General features: G+C 47.5%; 1 protein-coding gene across 2 annotated transcripts; it reads left to right on the top strand.

Annotated features, from left to right (window-relative positions):
- Nucleotides 1-1863: 1863 nt before the first annotated feature.
- Slc5a7 (solute carrier family 5 member 7) lies at nucleotides 1864-25412 on the top strand. 2 transcript variants are annotated; one of them, XM_063229728.1, is made up of 9 exons: nucleotides 1864-2133; nucleotides 2837-3208; nucleotides 6790-6903; nucleotides 7735-7890; nucleotides 13335-13483; nucleotides 16532-16675; nucleotides 19143-19296; nucleotides 21516-21733; nucleotides 23062-25412. In XM_063229728.1, exons 2-9 carry the CDS (start codon nucleotides 3031-3033, stop codon nucleotides 23686-23688), a joined length of 1740 nt encoding a protein of 579 aa, XP_063085798.1. In that variant the 5' UTR covers nucleotides 1864-2133; nucleotides 2837-3030; the 3' UTR covers nucleotides 23689-25412. The 2 variants fall into 2 exon arrangements, with proteins under 2 accessions (XP_063085798.1, XP_003471657.1); XM_003471609.4 differs by having other exon boundaries at nucleotides 1865-2133; nucleotides 3019-3208.
- Nucleotides 25413-26043: the final 631 nt, after the last annotated feature.

The raw sequence follows: 26043 nt of genomic DNA, 5'->3' as shown, positions 1-26043 counted from the left end.
GCTCCCTTAGGACCTGCAGGAGTGGATGCCATGCATCCAGCCTGCCCAGCCTCGACCACAGTGCACAGCTTCTTTCTGGATGGGAGCTGCTGAGGGCAGGGAGGTACATCATTTTCTAAGGGAATCTTCAGTGCTGAGGACAGTGTTTGGAATGCCAGAATGCGTGTGCTCAATACGTAATCTGTAAATGCAAAACTGGCTTTTTATCTCCTAAAGCTGGAGTCGACTAAGCACTGGCATTTATTTCCCCAGCTCTAAGTGTAATCACGCATCCTCTGGAGTGGAGACTAGACCCATGTAGAAGACAAAGGGGCAGGGGCACCAGGAGGGGACCTGGGGCCCCAGGCACAGCATCACCAGCCTCAGTCCGATGCAGCAGCACAGCTGCAGATGAGAAAGTGTCTCCCCAGGACCAGACCTATACATCAGCGCTGTCACTGCGAGCTGCCTCTTGCCATGGAGGACAGCTGCTCTGCCGCTGGATGTGCATGGCCATTGTCAAGGTCGCTGTCCCAGCTCTAGCCTGGTGCTGAGTCTGTTCTGGATGCCTGCCTGCTCAAAGTGGATCAGTTCCCTGCCCCACTGCCCAGAGTGTGTGCCTGGCCCCACTCCAGTGCTGAGCCTGGCCAGGGCCACACTCCGAGGACAGCCATGGCTCCAGGTCCCCCCTGAGCCTCAGTCACACTTGCTCCCTGACCTCAGCCCTGTGCACTCTCTCAAACACTGCCATGGCCACTCCCACCCAGCTTCCCCCATATCTGTGTCATCACCGCCTGTACCTGTGTCCCACAGGAAAAGCAGAGGCTAAATTGTGACCAAAGTCCAGAATCAGAAACTTGAACTGAACCTACATAAATAGATGGATGAATGAGTGAAGCCCTTTTAAAACACCTGAGCAATTACAGGAAATCCTGTCTTTCTCCCTCTGTCAGATCTGTGCACTCTCGTCCTCCCTCCATGCAGGTCCTGGTGTTAGCCCACCGCGGAGCCCGCTGAGGAATGTCCACACAGCCCTGGGCCACCTTCACCTCTGCTGGGTCCCCGGGGCTCTTTTCCCAAAAAGCACTGGGTGTATCTGCTGTTGACAAGCTAGGAAGCCAGAGGAAGGGGCAGGGACAGGAGTTGGAAAGACCTTCCTAGACCCAGAGCCCAGGAGGGGAGGTGGTTGGCAGCCTGCCCAGAGCCGGACAGCAGCCAGAAAGCTGTGGGTCTTGCTGCCACAGGCAGACCTGGGGGTGTGGAAGGATGGGGGACCCTGAGGTCCTGGCTTTGGGGCTTGCGACTCTTTTACAGGATTCTTTTTCTCCTGTAACGTATCTCAATACAAACTGTGCACAGGCACACAAACGGGCACCCACAGATACCTCTGCACACACAGAAGCAGGCACACACACCCGCAGAGGTGCTTACAGCGATGCCTATGTGGCCGGGCTCGCTGGAAAATGCAGACGCGGGAGTCCAGGGGCGGGTGCATCCCGGAGGAAGGAGGGGATTTCTGCGCGGCAGAGGGAGGACGGGTTAGCGGCAGAGACCCCGCTGGCCCCAGGAGGAGCGCGGTCTCTGCTGACCCAACCGCCTCCTTGTGTGGGAGAAGCGCACGTACTGGTGTCTTTCACTGAGATGCTCTTTTGTTTTATTAGAAATGGCGTGAACTTAAAAGAAAAGAAATAGAAAAGGAAACAGTAAGAGCGCTCTCCTTGAAGCCCTTGGGGACCCTCAGCCAGCACCCCGGGCTCTCAGGACCCCTGAGGACTGGGCGCTGGTGCCAGATCTGGGACGCACCCGAATTCCCGGCCGAGCTCCAGCAGCTCCTGGACGCCAGCAGCTGTTCTCACCCAGAAGGGGGAAGGGGAAAGGGTTCATTGGGGACCAGGGCCGCGCCCGCCCCGCCCCGCTCTGCTGCTGACGTCGCCTCCGCCCCACGCCTCGGCCACGCTATAAAGGGGCTCTGGATAGCGATCCATCTATCGATCGCCCCAATCGCCCTGTCCCCTGGCTGCGCCGAGTCCCCGCCAGCTCTTGCCCCTTCCCGCACCCTTCACCCGGCACCCCAGCCCCCGGAACACCTCCCACCGTGCGCCCCACATCCCTGCTCCCGCGCACTCGGGCACCCAACCCACGCGCACCCCACAGGTAGGAGCCGGCGCCCCGGACGCAGCTGGGCTCGCGGAGCTAGAGGTAGTCGGGGCTCTGAAGGCTCTAGGAGATGGGAGATTATGGGGTTCCGGGGGGCGGGGCTCCTGGTCCGGGTCCTGCGCTCAAGGGCTCCGCGCCCACCTGCCTCGCTAGTCTTTTTCCCCAACTTCCTTAAGCGGATTGGGGTCCCTGATGCCGCCGTGACCATGAGAGGAATAAGATGAAAGAAAGCAACCCCCGAAGGCAGAGGCCCCGGAACCCGTCCTTCCTCTCTGTCTGGAACCTGATACCCCACTCCCAGGGGCCACCGGGGAGCAGGGCTGCAAAGCCTCTTCTCAGGGTGTTCAGGGGGAGCCCCAAGAGGGCCACCTCACCCCAGCGCAGCACTGCCCCTCGGTGGCCACTGTCCCCCGCCAAAGCTCAGGAACTCCTTGGAAACAGGTAGCTGGTGCAGTCCAAATAGATTTTCCTAAAGTTTTCTTTCCAGCCTTAGCGAATCCCATTTGGAACCAACTCCCCAATAAATCCTTTGACGGGCCTGGTGGAGAGGACAAGGCAGGCGATGGAACTTGGTTTCAATAAGCAACACAACTGGTTCTTTGTAACCTTCCTGGGCAGAACTACCGGTTAAGATACTAGGTTAATTCTAAATGGAAAGAATTATTAAATGAGAAAGGATTTTGATTTGTTTGCTGAGCAGCTCCCCCGCCCTTTCTGTTACTGGAGAACACAGAAGGGCTTGGAGCTGCTGGGCAGAAGCAGGACGCCAGCCACCGCCTCGCCTCCCGGGAGCAGTGTCCTCTTTCCCCAGGGCGGGTCTGGCTCCTGGCGCCCTGCAGCTGGCCGCCTCTGCTGCATTCCTCCGCCCTCCCGCGTCCACAGGCTGGGGCCACTATGGCCTTCCACGTGGAGGGGCTGGTCGCCATCGTGGTGTTCTACCTGCTCATCCTGCTGGTGGGCATTTGGGCCGCCTGGAGAACCAAGAACAGTGGCAGCGCTGAGGAGCGCAGCGAGGCCATCATCGTGGGCGGCCGGGACATCGGGCTACTGGTGGGTGGCTTCACCATGACAGGTAGGTCCTCGCCCTGGCAGCCCACTCCCCGGCTTCTCAGAGCCTGGCAGGCCTTGCTTTTAGTCCCATAGGACTCTTTCGGTTCTCTTTCCATAATTCTGTGTTTAGGTGTGGAAATGAAAGGTTTTCATTGTGGTCACACTTGAGCAAAGTGATTTGACAGTCACCAGACCAGACTCAGGGGAAGCAAGGGCAGGCTGCACTCCCACTGGGAGCAGAGGAAATGGGGTGGAAGGACGGAGGGGCTGGTCCTGCTCACCCTGCACCTGTTGGATAAAAGGAGCTTCACCCTGGTTCTTCACAGGGGCAGGGAATGGAACCTCAGCTCCCCCGTAACTGATATCAGTGGACATGATCCGGTGATGGCTTTTATCCTGCGTCAGTACACTGAGTATCTAGTCCCTGTTCTGAAGCCTGCTTTCCACTTGAGAACTGATTACTTATCGGAAGCCCCTCCACAGCAGTGCTAAAGCGGGGTGTGCAGGAATGTTGCCAGAAGGATGAAGGCAGGCCGGAGGATCTGCAGCTCCCTGGCTGCCTCTACTGCTGGGAAGGGCAGGCTGTTCCTTCTTCTGTGAGGGGCTGTCAGTAGTGGGTGGTTTTTGTCTCTGTCTTGGTCTTTCATATTAGTCATTACACTTACGAACGACACATTTCACTGAAGTCCTAGTAGATATTTAGACGTTAGCAATACGATACAGCCCACATCAACAGGAACGTTAGAAAAATATCCCACTGGAAACCATATCCAAACACTTCTGCATTTCAGTCTGAGGTGGCATTTACAAGTGGTTTACCCTGCATTTCAAAACGTAACCAAACCAGTCTAGAAAGACAGCACCCACATTCCAGGAGCCTTAAGTAGGTCCATCAGGAGCTCCACCATGGACGTGGGCTGTGGAGTCAACCTTGCAGGCAGGCACATTTGCTGAATGCCTCACTGACAGTATGGAAACTCCTGTGGTCTTTATAAGAACGCCGTGAAGGGGGTCTGGGGTTTCACAAAGAGCCAGGGCCTCCAGGTTAGAAAGGGCCAGAGTGAGCAGGACCCAGGGCTCCTGGCAGCCACAGCCTGGCTCTGGTGCTGGGCAGGTGGCCTTCTTTTTTTTTTTTTTTTTTTTTTTTTATGGGGGGCTTTGCTTGTGAAGCCACCTCCAGGAATAAATGGATTGTTGCCTATCAAAGTATTTTATTCTTTGCAAACTATTATAATCTTCTATTGCTCTAGCTTAATATTCTACTTATCATGATTATAATGGTAATGTTTGGAATTTGTCTTTTTATTATATAGAGGGATTTTTTAGCCTAATGCACTATCAAATTATATAGAAAATATTCAAATACTATTTCTGGTAAACTGTCGTGGTCTAGCTCACTTTCAAAAGCCCTTTCTCAAAATTTCTAAGAACCTCAGTCAAAACCATCATTCATTTCAAATCTGAATAACATTGAACCTTATTAGATTAATTTGCTTGTATGTATTTCATAAAGAATAGAGGGTGAAAATGTTTACTCTTTTAAAATGCACGGAATTTGAAAGAGTTTGTGTTTTTACTAGTGATTTGATGCAAAACACAGCAGCAAGAGGGGCCAGCATGGCCCAGCAAGTGTCCAGCCTGGGCAGCTGGAGCACTTTGTTCAGTCCCAGTAAGGATCCAGCCTTCACACCTGTGCTATGATGCTGTAATCCTGCAGGTGCCAGGGTTCCTTTTGGACAAGGGACAGAAGAGCTATGCAGGGAAGGACGATCACCATGAGTGCTGCTGTCAGCCTCATCCAAGCAGAGCTCTCAATCTGGCTCTGCAGGCAGCAGCCACACCCAGCGGGAGCCTGGCCCAGCCCTGCCTTCACCAGGCTCCTCACATCCACACACCGTGTGTGTGTGTGTGTGTGTGTGTCTAAAATCCAGCAGGGCATAGAAGAAGAAAAAATCACAGGGTATGTTATTTGTGGACACCCAGTGGGAAAGCCACTGTGAGATGGAAGTGGCCGCTAGGTGCATCTTGGTCCATTCAGGGTCAGTGCATAAACTCCCTGTTAAATGACTTAACATCACCATGAAGAAAACTTCCCAAGGCAAATGTTTAAAAGCAGCATTGACCTCACAACATAGTCTCTTCTTGATTTCCTGTTGGATTCGAAGTCAGATAAATACTAGTATGAGCATCACAAACACTATCCCCTTAGAACCCTATGCATATGATGTCTTTTCTTCATGCTCTGGGGGATTTTAGAGAACTCTTCAGTGTGAAGTTATATTCTCACTAGGATCATACAACCCAGAATCTAGCCTCACCTCTGGTAAGCTTTTTACTGGCCTCTGACCATCAGAGATTTACTTAAATCCTAGATAGATGTCATTTTTAATATTTGACTATATTCTTAAAGAGTAATCTATGTATTTTCTAGGTGTCTATGCATGCTGCAGATAAGATGTTCCGTTTATCTCTGTTTTCCAGTGAGCATCAAATACTAGGTTGCTTTCTGAGAGAAAACAGTGGCCCAAACTTGCTTTCTTTGGTCACTTAACCTCCCTCCTGTTACTATGCTACAGAACTCTTATATATCTGAGAAACTTGTGTTTCTCAGCATTCCCTGTGAAATACCAAACACCACATGAAAAGATCTAGATGGAAGGACCACATGCCTTGTGCCATCTCAATACAGTCTCCTGAGTGCTGGCTGCAGCCCTGAGTGTCTGCCGATGCAGGGGAGAGGACAGAGATCACTGTAACCCACGGGGGACCTTTTATTCTTCTGAGTGCAGCCCACTGGGGTCATGGCCAGGCTTGCATATAGCCAGCATTGTCAGTGTATGTGAAAAAATACTGGTGCAAACCTCCCACACACTCATACATGCAACTGAGCCCCCCCCCCACACACACACTTGTACACACACATACACTTGTACACACACTTGTACACACACTGGAACACACACATTTGTACTCACACACACTAGTACACACATACACCACTCCTTGAGGACAGTAGTCATGACTGGTATAGAATTATTGATACCCTTCAAGTGGGGAAGCCTTGAAATGAAGATCCTTGGTGGCAGCATGGGGTTGGGGAGAGGCTGTGAAGGCTGCCCTGCATGGTCTCAGAGCCATGGTATCTGGTAACTCTACCACAAAGTGCTGATGTCTAAAAGCTCTGGACAACACTGGGGCAGAATGGTCCAGTAGACATGGAAGGTGAGCCCCAAATGATGTTAAATTTTCTACAAATGCCATCTGAAAATACAAGAAATAATTAAATTGAAGCAAGTAATATAACCTACTTAATTCAATACATTCAAAATGTTTTCATTCAGTTTTGTGATTAATACAAAGTTCATTCTTGAACTTCGGTGTCATTTTGGGTGCAGAATTCTTTCTCCCATGTTTGGTCTTTCCAGTTCTTTCACCTCCTTTTTTGGTTGCTTCTGTCTCTTCCCGGAGCGCCTCATGAGAGCCCCAAGCCTGATGGCTGCTCTGCAAGTGCCCCTGGCCACACGAGGCCAGTGGCCACTGTGCCAGACAGGACAGCAGGCTCCCAGAGTGACAGTGGCTCGCCCTCCCCTCCCTCTATTTCAGCCACCTGGGTCGGAGGAGGGTACATCAACGGGACGGCGGAAGCAGTGTACGTGCCAGACCACGGCCTGGCCTGGGCCCAGGCTCCCATTGGATATGCTCTCAGTCTGGTGGTGGGTAAGTGGAGGCTGGAATCTTGGTGACCCCTCGCTACAGCAGGAAGGGCAGGAGCATGACTGAGAACGGAGCAATGAGCTAGACAATGTCAGGACCTGCTGTGGGAAAATGTCACCCAGATTTCCAAGTGGCTATTACCAGATAGGCAGCAGAACAGCAGTGCTCGGATGCTTATGAAAGATGTAAAAAAAAAAAGAAAAAAAAAAAAAAAAAGAAAAAAAGAAAAAAATTTTTTGATCCTGTGATCATAGAACAGTGAATTTCTTAAGATGATCATGTTCTATGCCTTTCATAGTAAGAATGGGTATAGCACTGAAATGAATCAACTGGATTGTACCTGAGTTTCTTTTTCATAAGGCAAACTAACTACTGGTCAAAAATAGTGTATCACAATTTAACAGAGAGTTCTTCCCTTTCCACTCAAAACACTTGTGTGGGACCTGGTTCTTACTCAGAACTTTGTGATCAAAGCCTCTTGGTGAGTGCCGACTGCCCCCCCCCACCTTCAGCTCATCACTTACACCAACAACAGCAAACCTTTCAGAGCTTTTGGCAACAGGAACAGTCTGCGTGCTGTTGGTTCGCCACCAGAAGTTATGCCATCTAACTGTCTGCTGGACAAATGCAGTATTAAATGTGCTAAAGAATTTATAGTAGGGTGCTAAATATTTTCTGGGTGCTACAGCCACAGTACATCACAGATTGGCTCCTCCATACACACATTCTAAAGAATTCATTTTCCTGGAGAAATTCTAAGGTGCTAAAAGGTTGGCAGAGACTGACACTGTGCATCTATAGTCTCTGCATCACCGTGTGTTCAATCTCTTCCAGGTGGTCTGTTCTTTGCCAAACCCATGCGCTCCAAGGGCTACGTGACCATGTTGGACCCATTTCAGCAGATATATGGGAAGCGCATGGGTGGCCTCCTCTTCATCCCCGCGCTCATGGGAGAGATGTTCTGGGCTGCAGCAATTTTCTCTGCCTTAGGTAACAACCCGCAGAGCCAAGGTCTACCTGTATGTCCAGTTTCCTGACGATTGGACATGGAGACTCACTTCCTGTTGTACAGCCATATCCTTAGCTGTGTTTGCATTGGTAAAATCTTACCAGAAATTCTGTGTTACCGCATTAGGACTGCAGAGGCTAAGTAGAGGCTGAAGTGCATTTGATTTTGCTTGAGTCACATCAGTGTGGTGGTAGTCATGGTTCTAATGATCAAGAGCTGCTTTTTAAGTCAGAATTCTGAGCAAAGCATCATTGGTTAACCAAAACTAGAGAGCTAAGTTTATTTTTGAAAACTAGTGTCCTTATAGGGAGAATGCTTGGTGCTGATCAAGTTCAAAGCAGTGACTTATGCCTGCATTTCTTCCCAAAATAAGGGTGCTTTCTGCGACCCAAGAACTGCTCACCTGTTCTTGTTTTTCACATAACACCTGCCTTGTTAACTGATGTCCTAAAACCTATGCAAAATGATCTAGCCTCAAAACACAGCATATCAGGCATTTTAAAAGCTTTCCTATTTCTAAAGATGCTACCTTTTACATAAAACATGTCTAATTAAAACCAAATAGAAAACCAAGTGTGAGTTCCAACAGTAAACAAGGACAAATGGATATCAGCAACCCCATGCTAAGGAGATAGGTAAACCCCGTAGCCAAGACTGCCTGACTCTGTTTCAGTACTCCAGATCTATAGGCCCAGTGCCAGGGTCGCTAGTGCAGATATTGAGTGTGGCAGCTTGGATCTCCCAGTAGTGCAAATGTCCTGCTTCACTCACCAGCCTTCTGCACCCTGAGCTTCTCTTCTCCTCTGGTAGAACCGAGGGAGGGACAGGGAGGTGACTGCCACCAGAGGCCTCTGCTGCAATCTGGGAGATGAGGTGGAAGCAGACCCCCCACCCTGTGGACTCAGCCTGTCCTGACCACACCCAGCTGCTCACACTGGCACCTGGCCTCCTCCACCCGACCCCAGTTCCCCTCCCTGCCTCCTTTCCCTCCACCTGCCCAGGCCAAGCCTCCCTGGATTCATGTGGTCACCCTGGTGCCCTTTTTCTGCCTGCTCTGTGGCTGCACCCACCGGTCACATGCTCCCTCCTACGTCTACCCTCCTCTGTCCCTTTCCTGCAGAGGGGCAGACTCTCCAAAAGGGCCCTCAGGGAACCTGGCCTCCGTTCTCTCCTCTCAGGATGCCCACCACTCTTTCCTTCCTCCCAGAGCCCCACTGTCTCCTCTCCCTTCCTCTGTCTTGCACGTTTGTCTGGCACCCGTCCTAGGGCCCCCACAAGGATCCCTGGGAACCAACCAGGGGTCTCCTGTGGATGCCCAGCCACCTGCTGCTCTGTCTTCACAGGACCTGTCCTGTCACTCTGTACACAGGCCTAGTCATCTACTCCAAATCCGATTTCTAATCCTGCACCATGGTGGAAAATGTCTTGTTAACAGTTATAGTCCCATATGAAAAGTGAATAAAGGAAACATTGTGAGCTTTGTGTTTTTCAAAAATGATAAAAGAACATTGCTCCCCCACCCCCATGTATTCCCATTTCATCACTGAGTCCTGTGCACTTTAAGGGCTCTAAAACCAAAGGAAGACCTGTTAGGGTGTAGCTGGGATCCAAGACTGACAGTGCGGAGAAGCTCTTCCCCCACCTGGCTTCTAGCCACTCACAGCACCTGGAGGAGCAGCGACTTGGAGCTCTCTGGGCCCAGCACCCTCCCGGTCCACGCAGGCAGGTGGGCGCCTCCTGCTGCAAGCCAAGGTCCCTGGCCTCCTACCAGACTCATGGCCACTCATCCTCAGGTTATTTTCCATCTCTTCTTGCAAACGGAAATGCAGCACCCTTGAGGTGGCCAGAACAGAAGTAAGAAAGGAGGGACCTCCTGCCGGGCTGTGTATCCCAGCAGCAAGCCTCTCTTCTGGACTCCACTGTTTTCTCACGCAGCCCTTAAATGCTGGACAGCGCGGTAGCTCTCACTCTTCTTCGAGTCGCCCATACAACCTGTCACTTTCCTGCTCTCAGATGCAGGCACAGAGTGGTTCCGGTAGAAAAGAAGATCATCTGATTGCATCCAGCCATGAATGTCATCCTCCCCTGTGCCTTAGTGCGCCCCGAAGCCGCACACACCCCCACCTGCTCTCTGAGCCGGAGCCACAGGCCTGGGCTTCCCGCTGGTGTCAGCGCAGGACATTTGGGTCTTAGGAACAAACTACCTGCTGAGGATCAGAAAAGGAGTGGGCTGAATATTTAACAGACTATAAACTGTTCGCTGTGACTCTAAAGATCTCCTTATGTAACAGAGCCTGGAGAGGAGAATGGAAGTAATGAGCCACTGTTCTGAAGTGTTTCGTAAACAAGAACCATTAGCTACAACTCGGCTTCCCTTAGTTAATTTGTGTATATGCAGCTGTGCCCTCCCTCTCCTCTTTTTTTTTTTTTTTTTTGTCTTTTTCCTTTTTATCGGTACCGGGGAGCGAACTCACGACTGCCTGCTTGCAAGGCAGGCGCTTATGCCGCCGAGCTAAACCTCCAGCCCCAGCCTCCCTCTCCTCTTGCCATGCTCACAGGCATGCACATATATCTAAAATCATTACTTGTTTGAAGTCTAGGCTCTGGCAAACCATGAGTATTTTTAATTACCACTTATATTTTCTTCAAAAATAATAACTGGCCCTAATTCAAAACCAGTGTCTACAGGAAATTGCATTGGTTGCTTCAGAATGGATGCGTACCAGATCTGTTATCACCTCACTGCAGTGTGTGTGGCTCTGAGACTTGGGAGAACCTTGTTAATGAAGAAAATAGACATTTATTGAAAGTAACAATTGTATGTAATTTGGATACAATCAGCTTTACGTAAATGCTGTGAGGACAGCTGTATCTGTGGATTTCAACCGCTTGATCATCTCTTTGCCTGCTCTTCTTTCCTCCTGTACAGCTTTGGTTCTGGGCCACACTGTCCTGCTGTGCTGGTCCCCAGCCCTCAGGCAATGTTCCAGGCCCCACAAGCAGGCCCAGCACTGCTCAGTTGGAGCAGAGCTCATGTCCTGGACAGCAGATATCCGTGGCACCCTTCTTGTGCCTTCCACATCTTCATTCTCACCCATCCCATCGTCTCTCCTTCCCCTTGGCTTATGGACTCCTGAGACGTTGTGGTGCTGCTGTTCATTTCACAATACTGGGGACTAAACCCAGGGTCTTTGCAACGAGCTGCATCCCAATGGTGACCCACACCTGTGATCCCAGCACTGTGGGAGGCTGAGGCAGAAGGACCGTATAGTCTTTGCTGACACTGTGGTGTCCACCTGCTCACCAGCTGACCCAACTGCAAACACAGCATTCTCTGCAAAAGTCGCAAACAGTCTACCTGGTATGCGTGGGCAGCATCATCCAGTGCTTTACAGAAATGTGCACTTAGACTTCTAACAGCTCGAGTTAAGGGATTTTTTTCCATAACTTTATTTAATGTATTTAGTTTCCTCTTCTTCTTCTTCTTCTTCTTCTTCTTCTTCTTCTTCTTCTTCTTCTTCTTCTTCTTCTTCTCCTCCTCCTCCTCCTCCTCCTCCTCCTCCTCCTCCTCCTCCTCCTCCTCCTCCTTCTTCTTCTTCTTCTTCTTCTTCTTTTTGTTGTTGTTGTTGTTGTTGTTGTTCTTCTTCTTCTTCTTCTTCTTCTTCTTCTTCTTCTTCTTCTTCTTCTTCTTCTTCTTCTTCTTCTTCTTCTTTTCTTTCTTCCGCGCCTCCTCCTCCTCCTTCTTCTTCTTCTTTTATTTTTGATGCAGGGTCATGCTATACAGTTTAGGCTGGCCTTGAACTCACTTTGTAGCCCAAGCTGGTCTCAAACTCACAACAATCCTCCTGTCTTGGCCTCAGATGTATTTATTTTCATCTTTGCATAAGTAGACTAATATTTCACAGGAGACCTGGAGTTTTAATTTTGCTCTACTCACTACAATTGATGTAACTATTCAGAAAATATTTCAGAGAAAAATTCCACCTGTTCTCAGTAGTGATCGAGAGGGCAGTGGCTTCTCTAGGGTCCCTGAGTCACAGGAAGGGCAGCGTCTGCTGGGGCAAACCCTGCAGGCCAGTCTTCCTTCTTCTGCCACTGGATTCTCCTAACTGATGAGATAGGGCCTTGGCACTGTCATTGAAGTGGATAATGACACTCAAGCAGGAATAGAGAAGCATTCCATCCAAATCAGGGAAAAAAATGCCTTGTGAAATATCTGTACAATAGTGATGTAAAGTCACAGAATTAAAAGCAACCTCTTTCCTGTGTCTTTATCCCACACCTTACTGTTTTTTTTCTTTTTAATTGGCCTTTATTCAAGAGAATAATTTTAATTTATTACTGTAGATAAAGCACAGGAAACATCTGCGTTGCCATTGTAGATGGAAGTCTCTCAACTCGCTCTGAGATTAAGTGAACTTGTTCCTGCAGGCTGCACCATTAACTGCCAAGGGAGAGACAGTGAACCCAGCACTGATGGCCTCAGTAGTCTTAAATGTAACCACATCACAGACCGTGGTGGGGAAAGGACTGGTGAAGCCCCGAGTGAGTCGTGAGGCAGGCACCCAAGCATAGAGGTGGTCCAGAGGGTTCATGGCACAAAGTTCTTGGTGAAAACATAGGCAGCACCAAACACAGGCACAAAGTCATAAAATGAGATAAACACATTTGATTTCCAAGGCTGACCTAACAATTTGATGCTGAAAATTCCCATAAAAGGAGATATACAAAGTGTTTTCTTCGAGCACACTGGCATCCTGTGAGAACTGGCACATGCCTCCAAATAGATCAATCAAAGTGATTTTTCTTGACTTGAGAAGTTGTTGATAGAATCTACCAATTTTATGATTTCCCCTGGAAAACTTGTCTCAATCACAAGCACAGGCTGGTGGAGGGCAGGGTACAGGGAATCCCCAAATTACAAACATCCGAGTTATGAACGTCCACAGGTGTGCTGTGCAGGATTCACTTTGCAGTCCAACTTGTGAACAGTTCTCCCAAAGCAACTCATTTGCAAGTCAGAGGCTTACTTAGTTGCAAAACAGCAAGCAAATACTCATTGTTCAATGTGGAAATGATCCTCATGCCTCTCAGACAGGCTGCATTTTCCTGTGCTTGTAAGTAAATACTTTGCATGTATTTAACTGCATCAGAGTTTCAGATACCTGAGGAAAGGGTTGTCAGTTCTTGGGAACAAAGTTTCAGGTATTCTTTATTCATACAACTGAGTTCCAGGTCTCACATAAACAAGTTAGGAAAATACTACCTTCAGAAAGCAAGAGTAAAGGTCTCTGTAGATCTGACGTCACAGACTGGATGATGTTTTCAGTGTATGAACCCACATGGCCTCTTGTCCCAAGTGCCTGTCGTGTGGCATGGGAACCTCAGCCGCTACTTTTCTGTACCACACCTCTCTGGCCTTCAGGTGCCACCATCAGTGTGATCATCGATGTGGACATGCACGTGTCTGTCATCGTGTCTGCGCTCATCGCCACCCTGTACACGCTGGTGGGCGGCCTCTACTCAGTGGCCTACACAGATGTCGTCCAGCTCTTCTGCATCTTCCTAGGACTGGTGAGTGGGCAGCTGCAGACTTTCTTTCTGGTATTATGTATATTGTGTGATAATGGGATGTTATGGATTGTGGATATAAGGTTAACATTTTATAGTAACAACAAAGGGGAGAAATTTTACTTTTTTTATGATGAGTACTACACACTAAGTTGCATAGTCTTTTGAAGTTTAAATCATTTCTCTATGATTTAATTAAGCAAAAGCTTTCGCCATTTGCTTAATTTTTGACAGAAAATTGTCCCCCAAGTCTACTTGTTGGAAAGGTCTAGATCTTCCTTTCCCTCGTGTCTAAATTTGATGAAAACTTGCGTGATCCTCTTTGAGAACTGACTGCAATATGCTTTTCTTCATGTTAGCAAAACTTAGGTTTTAGTGGTAACTTGCACATTCTCTTACCTTCCTCTGTGATAATATATTGTTTATGAGACTATTCATAGGACTCAGAAATGATCCCACCAGAAAAACTGTGGGTCCCAAATATTAATCTTCCTCTCTGGGATTCAGAAACAAAAGGTTTATCATGTAAGAAAGTATAATATTACCTGTTACTTTGCTTTCAAGCCTGGACTCAGGTAATATCTGTGTTCTGCTTTTAGCAAAGAGTACTGTAGAATGTGAAACATTATTATTTCTAGTATTAGGTTAAAAGTTTTCTTGTGTGTCTTAAGCACATGCTAGTCAATGATTTTTCTTTGCAGATTTCTATGTTAAAACATGGAGATTATAATTCTGTGAATAATAGCATCCCACACCTAAGACATATCAGAAGAAAGTGCAAAAGAGACAGTGTGTCCACTCTGCTATGGACCATCCCAGTCCTCCTTCCTGACCTGCCCCACACAGGACTGGATCCACATTCACATTCTCCTCCAACATGTGGCCATCTAGGTTGGCCAGTCACTTTTCTCTCATTGCAGAAACAAAATACCTAATATTCAAGTTAAAAGAGGAGCGGTTTATTTAGCTTACAGTTTGTGGAGGTTTCAGTCTATGATCAGCTGGCTCCAAGGCAGGGTGGCACATGGGAGCAGAAGACAGTAAAAACAACAAGAGCAAGGGGAAAACATACCTCTTCTCTGCCCTTTTTATCTTATCCAGACGGCTGGGATTAGGGCAGTATCGATCCAAGCACTGGACTGATCCAGCAGCCACCCAGCCTTAGTCTCAGCACCCTTAACCCAGCATTGAACCATGAATCAATCACAAATGCTGGATTCAGCTGCCTCTGAGGAAGTCCTGTCTGAAAATGCATAGAGTTTTGGGGGACATGTAGGCATAAGCCATAACACCAGACCACATTCACAGTCTCATCATACGCAGGCCTTCACACACCATGCTCATGATCTCATCCACTCTTGCCCTCCTTGAGTCCTGAGTCGTCGAACCTGTGGGTTTATGCTCATGATCTCATCCAGGCCATGGTCATCTCTGTTTCCTGTAGGCAGCAGTGCCCTTGTGCACAGGCCACAGACAGAGCCAGCAAATCCTGACTCATGTCCCCAAAGATGGTTCAAGTGCCCTTAATTTCCTCATTTTTCTTTATTTTTTATAATGAAAAGCTTTCCATCTACTTTAGCTTTTGGATTAGACACTTACAGATGAAAAATGAAGAATGATCTCAGATCCTTTTTTAACTTTCTAACATCTGCAGTGATATCCTGGGGAAAAACTTAAATGGACCAGTATTAGATTTATAGTTTAACTATAAATTATCATGTGCTAGCAAATATTACATTTCTCCTCTTCTAGATGTTTGTTTGCATTTTATGGAATGTCATTTACTCATATTAATTTGCTCAAAGACTCTCACTGTTTTCTTTTGAAATTGTCAAAATCAAGCGGACACTGTAGAAATTCTGATATTTACATAACATCATCATAAATGTCCACTGATAAAGCAAAGAACACAGAAATAAATCTCTCTCCTGCAGGTCAGAGTGAGGTTAGCATGGCAGTGGGCTCTGGTAAGGGATGTGCTTGTTATTCCAGGAAACATGCCCCAGGGGCCTATCCATTAGTAGATGATGTATGTGCTGCCTCCTAAGCTTACACGAGACCAGAGCTTGAAACATATAGGCGAATAAATCAAATGTGCAAGGGTGAAGATGCTGGGGTGCACACTTGCAGAGATGAACCCTGTGACATCTTTCTGTTATGAAATCTGACCTAATGAGGAGTGAAGTTCTACAGGTCACTTAGTTAAGACACTCCTGGATTGGGGATGTTTATCTTCTAGGCTCTAGCTACTATCCATGTAGACATCACTGATTAACTGACTCCTTAAACCAGATCCTCTAAAACCTTCTGTGGGAGGCAGGTTTTGTTATCACCATGAGTCCCCATGAGGTTCCCTGACCCCTCCTCTGTGGCCTTCCTTGCCCTTGGACTCAGGACCGCTGGCCGGCCTCATTCCTGCTTCTCATCATCCTTTTATGTTCCTATCCCAGATGGCCCTGTGGTAGGTCAGACTCAGTGCAGGTGGCCCTGAGCTGACCTGGGACGCCTTCCCAGTGTTCCAGCTGCAATGCCTGAATCCAGACAAAATCTCACTGAAACATTTTTAACACCCAGGAGAAATCCCCTAGCTTCCAATTGCTTGCAAAATAAGATACAAATATTTGAGCTTGCAACTTGGGTCTCTCCACATGGCTATCTTTGTCTCTCCCCTTTCCCAAGCTGCCTCTGTGCCACCCAACCTTATCCCCAAGAGACAGGTCACACCCATGCTCAGAGAACCCTGATAGTCTTGCACTTTCAGGGGCTCAGCTTAGGATTTCTGACTTTACAATGATGTAAAAGTGAAACACATTCGGTGAGAACTGTATCTTGAATTTATACTTTGGATCTTCCTGGACTGCCAGTACATGTCATTTCAGTTTCTGTGAATCAGTGTACCCTGATGTAATAGACAGTGTGACCTCAGCCCTCCTCTGTCTGAAAGAGGAGCAGATGAGCTGTGTCACCATAGGCGCAGCACACCAGGCGCCTCGCAGTCCACATCCCAGAGTCTGGAAGTCAGACTAAGGCTTCCATGTTGTTCTTGTACAGTGGATCAGCGTCCCCTTCGCCCTGTCTCATCCTGCGGTGGCCGATATCGGGTTCACAGCAGTGCACGCCAAGTTCCAGGACCCCTGGTTGGGAACCATTGAGCCCTTCGAGGTCTACACCTGGCTGGACAACTTTCTGCTGCTGGTAAGCAGTGGCCGGCCTGGGAATGGGGCTGAGTGCTCCTGACACTCAAGGAATTTCCAGGATCCCTTTCCTGAGGGCCAGGCTGGCAGCAAGTCTCAGTCTGGGTTCTGGAGCAAAGCACTGGGAACCAGTGTATTCTGAAATAGGTAACTCATGCATTCCCAGGTATGTAGTAGGTGAATGAGTGGTTCCAGGGCCCCTGAGCACCTAAGAAATACTCGGAAAGGAAGCAGAGGCTCAGGACAGCAGACAGAAAAGGACCCTGCAGGGATCACAGTTCAGGAAGAGGGAAAATCCAAGAGAACTTTCCAGATTTCAGGATTCTTCTAATGAAAGAGGTTATACATGATAACAACAGTCTGATTTCAACACAAGAAATAGGTTGCTGCTTACACCAAAATAATGGAGTGTCTCCTCTTTGGAGCGCTGAGGGATTTCACGACTCTGGCTTTGTGGCCCTTTGCTAGATGTCAGCACTGCCTCCTTCAAGCTTATTACCCAGGTTGCTGTCTCTCCAGGCATTAGGGCTGCAGTGAGTGCAGGAGCAGAGCTATACTCCCTAGGGAAGTAGTGCACCCAGTGCCTCTGCCTTCTCTTCTCTCCTCTCCTGGGGGCGGGGGGAAGAATGGAGGAAGCTCCATGACATCTCCTCAAAAGGATGCTGATTCCACTCTTGGGGCCTGGTCCCTCCCAACAGGCCAAAGTCCCCTGGAGGCTGCCCACTAGGGTTAAGTTCTGGGGGTACACAGATATCTGGTCTGTTTGTAAACAGAGATCAGAGTTCACCTTACTTAAAAGCACACAAAAAGAAGCCTCTGGTGACCTAACCTGAGGTGGTCACGTGTCATTGGGGTGCACCAGCTCCTGTCTTTCTTTGACACTGAAAGAGTTAATAATATATTGGTTTATAGGTTGCTAAAAGAAAGAAAGTTCTTGCAAGACTACAGACTTGAGAAGTACAACCGTGCATTCTAAAGTTTCTTCCTTTGGCTCTGTTATTTTACTTTTGAGCATGTACAGCTCTTTTAAAGAAAGAAACTGCTTGGAAATCATGTGGCAGACCCTGTCCTTGGCACAGATGAGAGGAGAACAAATAGCATGGACATCTCGGGGCTCAGATACTACCAGGAAAGACAGGCAGTTAAGGAAACCTCAGTGCCTGTGATAACTGAGCTCATTCTCCAGGCCACTAAGGTAGAGAGGAACGAGGTTCTGCAGTGGAGTGGCAGACACCAGCCTGTCCAGAGCTGCACGCTCGGGTTGCCTTCAGCTTCCCTGTCATCAGGGGGGCTGGAATTTCCTTCTCCCTGTAGCTGCTCTCCAGGGACCCTCCTCTCCCCATCAGCATCTGGGGCATCCACTGAGTGTGGGAGGACTGACTCCAAGTCACTGCTGTAGGTTTTCCTCCTCATCACCCCACACCATCCTTGCTTGCTCCACTTCCGCACAGACTCTTCAGGGCACATGGACAGTCCTGGTGCTGTTCATAGTTTTCCAAAGGTTTTGATTGCATTTTCCTCATCAAGAACATGACAAACTCCTGCAGTGCCCATTTGCCATTGGCTTTCATGCATGTCCTGTATCAGTTAAACTTTAGAGATGACACTTAGATGCTAGGTAGAGTGAGTCCAGGCATGAACCCTGCTGTGCCCCTGTTGCTGCACTGCGGCCTCTGAGCACCTGGCTGCCCACCTTGGATGAGGGTGGCGGAGCTCCCGGGGACCAGCTCCTACCCTATGTCCCTCCGGTTCTTGCCAGGCCCAGCACTGTGCTGTGGAATGGGCCAAATGGACTCCACTTTATCTTCATGCTTTCAGAACCTTATTTATATTGAAAATATTTTATGGTGATTGAAACTTCTGAATGAGAACAAATTGAAGACTTCAGGGTTGTTTGAAAGAAGCTTAAAGAGGTAACATAAAGAAAGGAAAGGATTGTCCTTTGCCATTACAAAGGAGAGTGATCAGGGAAATAATTCTGTGCTGTGAGAATCCTGGTCTTCGTGCTGTTTAGGTCTGTTTGGGCTGCTGTAATGTGTTACCATAAATGGCGCCAACCCTGCTGCTAGGACCTCATCAACTGGGGACCAGACTTTCAGCACACACCAGGCGCGAGGGATTCACATCACAGTGAGCACAGTGATAGCAATGCAGACATGTGGACTGCAGAGCAGTCCATGCAGCCCGACTCAGGACCCTAGAAAGGGCAGAGCTAGAAAGGTTTCTAACTCCTAGAAAAGTTAGAAAGGTCTCCAAACCCTAGAAGGGTTAGAACTAGAAAGGTTTCTAGCCCCTAGAAAGTTTAGAGCTAGAAAGATTTCTAACTCCTGGAAGGGTTAGAGCTAGAAAGGTTTCTGACCCTTAGAAAGGTTAGAGTTAGAAAGGTCTCCAACCCCTGCAAAGGTTAGAAAATCTGTGAGGCTGCACAGTGGTGTTAACCGCCATCCTCTCTCCCGGATTTTGTGCAGACGCTGGGCGGAATCCCGTGGCAGGCCTACTTCCAGAGGGTGCTGTCCTCGTCCTCAGCTACCTATGCCCAAGTGCTGTCCTTCCTGGCAGCCTTTGGGTGCCTGGTGATGGCTCTCCCAGCTGTGCTCATCGGGGCCATCGGAGCCTCCACAAGTAAGTCCTGCAGCCTCAGCAGGGGAAGGAGGCCCCAGGCCCTCCAACTCCTCACCCCATTTCACTGTACCCACATTATGTGGCCCCTGTGTGCCACACCATAGTCCCATGGTCCATGCTTTCCAGTGCTTCCTGCATGATCACTCCCCTTGCCCCAGCTGTGTGTCTAAGAGGTTGCTGTGTAGATACCTCCACCCTGCTCTCAGCCAGCACCCAGCTGCATCCAGGGGCTGGGAGGGCTCTGAGAAAACCCTGTTTCTGGTCACTGCAGATTTTACCACCAAGGACAAAACTGGAGCGTGGTGTTCCAAAGGCCCTGGAGGAGGCAAAGTGCTAAGGACTTAGACTGCCTTTTTCACAACTTCCCATTGGCTACTCTGAGCTTGAGTCTAACTAGTTTCCATGGTTTATCAAACTGCTTTTCCTTGAAGCAATCAATATGTATACAGGTTAAGAAATGAAATGATTCTTTAAAAGAGCAATAGGAGATGTTATTTCCCTAATAGCCTCCATGTGGAACACTTCTAAAATCTTGTTTTTTATGGGATTGGACTCCCCTCACCCCAACCCTTCCTCTCCTCTCATGTTGGCAATGGAAAACAATTCCTCTGGCCTCTATGTTAAGTGCACTAATTGCACTGTGGAGGGCCCCACCTCTGTGACCTTGTCCCCTCCTTATGAACTCAATGTCATGTCCCCAAGGAGTTGACCTTCAGAGAATAAACTTCAGACCCACTATGTAATGAATGCAATGCTATTGACTGAGGCCTGGTCATAGAGATCATTATCTGTACCTCAGAGCCACACTTAGGTTGATTCTAATCATCTAATGCATTTTGTGAAAAGACATTACATTAGCCCAAGCTCAAAAGCATTTTCTAGATAGAGGATATTGTAGTACCTTTGAGAAAGTTCACATTTCACCCTGTTGTGTTTTCTAAAGATGGTCCAGAGTGATCTGTACACAGTGACTTTGACTTTAAATCAGTAGATATGGTTACTGGGCTATTTCATGCAGAAAAGAGCAGCTGTGGGTCACGGCACCCCTTTCCCTTCCAGTTGTCCCCCCCATGACACAGACATGCAGAGGTGAGCAATTGGCTGACAGCAGTGCAGTGCCTTGTCTGCTGCCTTTGGGAAAAGCCTGGATTTATTTCACAGAAGAGGGAGTGCATCTTACTGGGGAGCTGCATGGACAGTTACATGTGCTGGGACAACAGGCTGGCAGAAACCACTCCAGGCCCCCTTCTTCCTCAGACAGGGTGCACATTCTCAATTGCTTTTCTGGTATAAGAGCTCACTTAAGACTTTAGAGTTAGTGTCATCTAAGCATAACTATAATACCAGTTACAGAAGAAAATGGGGGAAGAAAAATGGTGGAGTCAAAAGAAACCACCTCGCTTATCATCACATTAAAGAAGTTCAGCAAATAAAAAGAAACTGTGAATCTGGAGCTGGCGATGTCCAACTGGGGTCCCAGCTACTCTGAGGCCTGAAGCAGGTCACTGAAAATCCAAGCCCAGCCTGGGCAAACTAGAGAGACTTTGTCTAAAAAACAAAAAAAGGAAGAAGGAAAAGGAATTATGTGATATACATGTACAGGTTCCCCGTACTTTACATATGCTATAATTAAGCAGTAAATAAGGATAAATTTCAAGGTAAACTTAGGCTTCAAGTTGCCTTACCCTGCCAAGTTTGGAAACCCCTTTGAAAATCTCAACCCCAAAAATGTAGGTTTTAGTGAATTCAAAGGGGCTCCCTTACTCTAGGAGAATTTATACAAAATAGAATTTAATTAGACAAAAGCAGAGCTCAGGGAGGTGGTGAATGAGATAGCACTGTGTACTTCTAGGTTGTGCCCAGGAGGGATGGCGCTAAGAAAGAGGCCACACGTGTCCCTTCAGCTCCGGGTGGTGGGGAAACCACAGCTGTGGTCCAGGGAGTGCATCTGTGTGCCGAGATTCTGTGTAATACGGTGCCCCAGTGGCAAAAAGAATCTGCACGTCAGGTCGGCACAGCTTCAATGAGGGCCGTAGGACAGCTGTGCCTTTCAGAAGCCTGGGCACGTGAGGCGCTTCCCCCAGCAACACTGAACATCCCACCTGCAGACATGACACACATGATTACATTGCTTCCAAACTACCAAGAACAGTGTGAGCTCCTCAGTGAAGGGAGCATGGCCCCGGTTGTGTGTCATGGTCCTTGTTTCTGCTCCACAGACTGGAACCAGACCTCATTCGGCCCGGACAACCCCAAGGACAAGGGCGAGGCAGACATGATCCTCCCGATCGTGCTGCAGCACCTCTGTCCCGTGTACGTGTCCTTCTTCGGCCTGGGCGCGGTGTCCGCTGCTGTCATGTCCTCGGCCGACTCATCTATCCTGTCGGCCAGCTCCATGTTCGCACGCAACATCTACCAGCTCTCCTTCCGGCAAAATGTGAGCGTCCGTCCCTTCTCACACTGCGCTGTGGCTGTTGCTCATTGTCCTCGCAAAGAGTAGATAGTGGGACAGGGGAGCCTCCTGTGTCTAAAACTGTGGAAGTTAAAATGTTAAGCCTGGAACTTTTGAGCACTAACATGGGAGATTCCATAACATGAAACTTTGCTTTTTGCACAAAATCTAAAATATCATATAAATTACCTCCAGGCTATATGTGTAAGATGTACACAAAACATTGGTCACTTTCTTTGTTAGACTTGGGTCTCATCCCCAAGACACCTCAGTAGGTAGGTGTGAATGTTTCCAAACTGAAAAGTCCTGAGATTTAAAATGCTTTGATCCCATGCATTTTATGTAAGGAAGGCTCTTATCTAAAATGGATGGATAGATAGATCCACAGACAGACAGACAGAAATAGAGATGGTTTAAAGTCTGACCCTGTTTTGATTAAGCATACAAGTTTAATTCAAGTAACAATGAATGTATTTTTGCTATGAATGGATATTATCAATAATGTTATAATTCATGTTAATGCTAAGGGGACAAATCCAATTACTATTCCCAAGAGACTCAGTCATGTTGCTGTAATTTAAGCTTTCTGTCCTTCTGATAAAAGAGTAATGCAGCCTAAAATATCTTCACATGATACTAGGTGCAGCAGGCGTCTGAGGACCTGTCTCCTTCTGAGCAGCTTCTGGACCGCTCCCCCCATTAGATCTCATGACGCAGCCCCATCATAAACGCCCCATGAACCCGCTGTTCTAACTGCACTATTAGTTGTTGTCTGGGACCACGTGGCATGATGAGCCTTGAGGTGCCAAGGGCCTCCCTTCCCAAACTGTAGCTTGCCTCCAGATTTCCCAGGTCAATAGTGAAATGCCCCTCTGGGTCTTACTGAGGAAACACCTAGGAAGGTCTGACCAGCCTCAGAGATGGTGACGTTCCTGCAGAGAGAGGAGATAAGACCAGACCAGACTGTCTAGGTGTCACCAAAGAGCTGCTGCTTAATAGGTGTAAATGAGACCCTCCCTTGCCTGACTATTCCTGATGGTGCTGGGTTAGTCCGTCTACCTTTCCCCAACCATCTATGATAGGCTTGCAGGGCTAGCTCCACACACACAGTGCATAGATGCCCACACAAATGTCAAGGATGCCACCAGCTCACTGCTTGGGCTTGTGAGTTAGGTTGCCTTTGCCAGTACACTGAGCCATTTCACCCAGGGACTTTTCTAGACCAGTTTTCAAGCATGAAGATATGTCATACTCTGCCTAAATGAGCCAAAGCCTTATAAGTAAAGCTGACTGTCAGTTTCTTTCTTTCTTAGGCATCAGACAAAGAAATTGTCTGGGTCATGCGAATCATGGTGTTTGTGTTTGGAGCCTCTGCCACGGCCATGGCGCTGCTGACCAAGACAGTGTACGGGCTCTGGTACCTCAGCTCTGACCTGGTCTACATCATCATCTTCCCACAGCTCCTGTGTGTGCTGTTCATCAAGGGGACCAACACATATGGGGCGGTAGCAGGCTACGTGGCTGGGGTTTTCCTGAGAGTAACAGGAGGGGAGCCCTATCTGTACCTGCAACCTGTGATCTTCTACCCGGGGTACTACATGGACAATGGTGTCTACAACCAGAGGTTCCCATTCAAGACCCTCGCCATGGTGACTTCCTTCCTAGTCAACATTTGCATCTCCTATCTGGCCAAATACCTGTTTGAAAGTGGAACCTTGCCACCAAAACTGGATGTGTTTGATGCTGTTGTTGCAAGGCACAGTGAAGAAAACATGGATAAGACAATTCTGGTCAGAAATGAAAATATTAAATTAAATGAACTCGCACCAGTGAAACCTCGCCAGAGCCTAACTCTGAGCTCAACATTCACCAATAAAGAGGCTCTCCTCAATGTCGACTCCAGCCCAGAAGGGTCAGGAATTGAGGACAACTTACAATGATCCTTCCCACTACTGCTTTCCCCAACAGAGCACGGTAGGAAAGTAGCCCTGGAAAGATGGTTTGTGACATATAAAATACATATTAAAATATAAATAGAGTTCAAGAGGACAATAATCCTGCAGAGAGTAAAAAATCAATTCTAAAGAAAAAGTTCAAGAAAAACAACATGCAATCACACAAATTCATGCCAAGCTAGGAGCAACACCTGTGAAGCAACAACTTTATTTCTCATCTGTAGAAGCTTCAGTTTTGATGATGGATAGTTGTATTAGGTAAAAAAGTGAATAAATCCCCAATCAAAGAACACATGACTAAGCAGAGAATTTATTTTTATCTTGAAAAAAGGAAATACACAAGAAAGAGCCTAAGAAAGAAGAAATCAGCCAGGCTATTTGCACATCATTGGCTACATCACTGGCAAAATAGACTGACTGCATATCCAGAGGCTGTCACTCCAGGGAATGGTGTGATAAATGAACCACTGATTTTTCCTACTGTGATGGTTGTCCCCTTCCTGCATAGTCTGAACTGTAACATTTGCTGAATATGCAACCTGGTGTTCTGTTCTGTTTTGTGTTTTTGGACATGGGCTCAAACCCAGGGCCTTCACGTGCTAGGCAAGCACTCTACTGTTGTGCTACCTCCCAGCCTTGTAATCTGTTACTCTGTTAGTAATAGCATAAACTATTCTCGGCACAGGCAAATTGAATGCATAAAAATGAATGAAGAATGGCACTATTTGTGCACAAAGTTTTAAGAAAATAGAGTCTGTTTGGCCTTTGCGTATGTCCATGACACATAGATCAAGGCAGCTGGAGTGCCAGGAGATGATTTGACAGCAATAAATCAAGGACATCAAACACAAGTGATAGAAGAGTAGACTCTTATCTTTAGCTGAAGGGTATGAAGTTTTGCCACAGGCTACAAAAAGGAGCGCCTTGGATACCATCTAAGTCAGTATTGGAAGCAAATTGAGCCATAGGTAAAAAGAGGTAGCTATATGCACCAATTCTGCTTGATAAAAAAGAAACTGGTAAATTAACATGAATTTTGCTGAACACTTATTACTGGCACTTCCAAAAGCACCCCTTGTAGTAAAACAGACACATGAACCCTGTGCATTTCTGGGCATTTATTTGTGAGACAACTTGGTGTTGAAGGATCCACCCTATGACATTTTTCATACAAACCAGTTTCAGGGAATGGAAAAATCACAACCACAGAAAGCATATGGGGAATTTCAAAATGGGGCAGAAAATAGAAAGCAAAAATAAGTCTTAAAGGGAAAGAAGCCATCGATTTTAATATTGTGGTATGTACATAGCTTTCATGAAGTCACTAAGTATTATGTTTCTCTTTTCTAGCATTAAAATGGGAACACACACACACGTGCAATATACATCGGCGTGGTTTGCTTGGTGTATGGTATAGTGTTCAGTGCTTCCGCCAGACGTGCAGTTAGAAAGAACAGCTTAGGGCTGGGGATTTAGCTCAGCTGCATAAGCACCTGCCTTGCAAGCAGGTGGTCGTGAGTTCGGTCCCCAGTACCAGAAAAAAGGGGGAAAAAAAGAGTAAAAGAACAGCCTGGAACCAGACTGGAAACAGAGCCCGCTGCTGAGCTGTGAAGGTGTCAGGGCTGGGATCCCAGGACAGGAGCCAGCTGCATTGCAGGAATGGCAGCACTTTCTTTAAAAACGTTTCTCTCTGCAATTTGCAACCAAAATGATGTTAACTCAGTCTTCAGCAATAAGTGTAAAAGTTGTATTCCTGACCCTTAGAATTTCATCTTACAGATTTTAATTGGAATTATCTCAGTTGGCCAAATCATATATCTCCTTTTTTTCACAAAACAGGAATGAAATTTCCAGGTTAACATTTTAAGTCTGAAATTAAATTTTAGATGTCACAATACTCTCAGCACTTAAACCTCATAGTGAATGTGATGTTGCATTTCATACTGTAATTGCATCTGCCTAAATGAAAACAGAATTCCTGTACTCACCAGCTTGCTCAGAATCAGCTCAGTTACATCACTTGCCAGGGGCACTTTTTTAACCTGTGAGTGCTGGGGTCCAATATTTTCAGACCTTAACTGAGAAACAATTCAGTCCGGTCCAATATATTAAAGCTACCAAAATAACACGTAAATAAGCAAAATAAACCCATTATTTCCCAGCTATCCTCAAACTAGATGCACTAAAATATAAGCAAGGTTATATTTTAAAGTCTCAAATTGGAAATAATGAAAAACAATCTCCTGATCCTCATCTATGCCTTTGAGGAAGGAGGGAGCAAGGTTATGGAGTGTAGACCAACTCACACAGTTTAACCCATAGGTGAGTGGAGGCCACTGA

The sequence above is a fragment of the Cavia porcellus genome, unplaced genomic scaffold (genome assembly GCF_034190915.1).
Source record: "Cavia porcellus strain 051 isolate PalLab524CR breed Dunkin Hartley unplaced genomic scaffold, mCavPor4.1 scaffold_18, whole genome shotgun sequence".
NCBI lineage: Eukaryota > Metazoa > Chordata > Mammalia > Rodentia > Caviidae > Cavia > Cavia porcellus.
The sequence above is the reverse complement of the archived record's forward strand: the minus strand, read 5'-3'. Positions and strand labels throughout refer to the sequence as shown.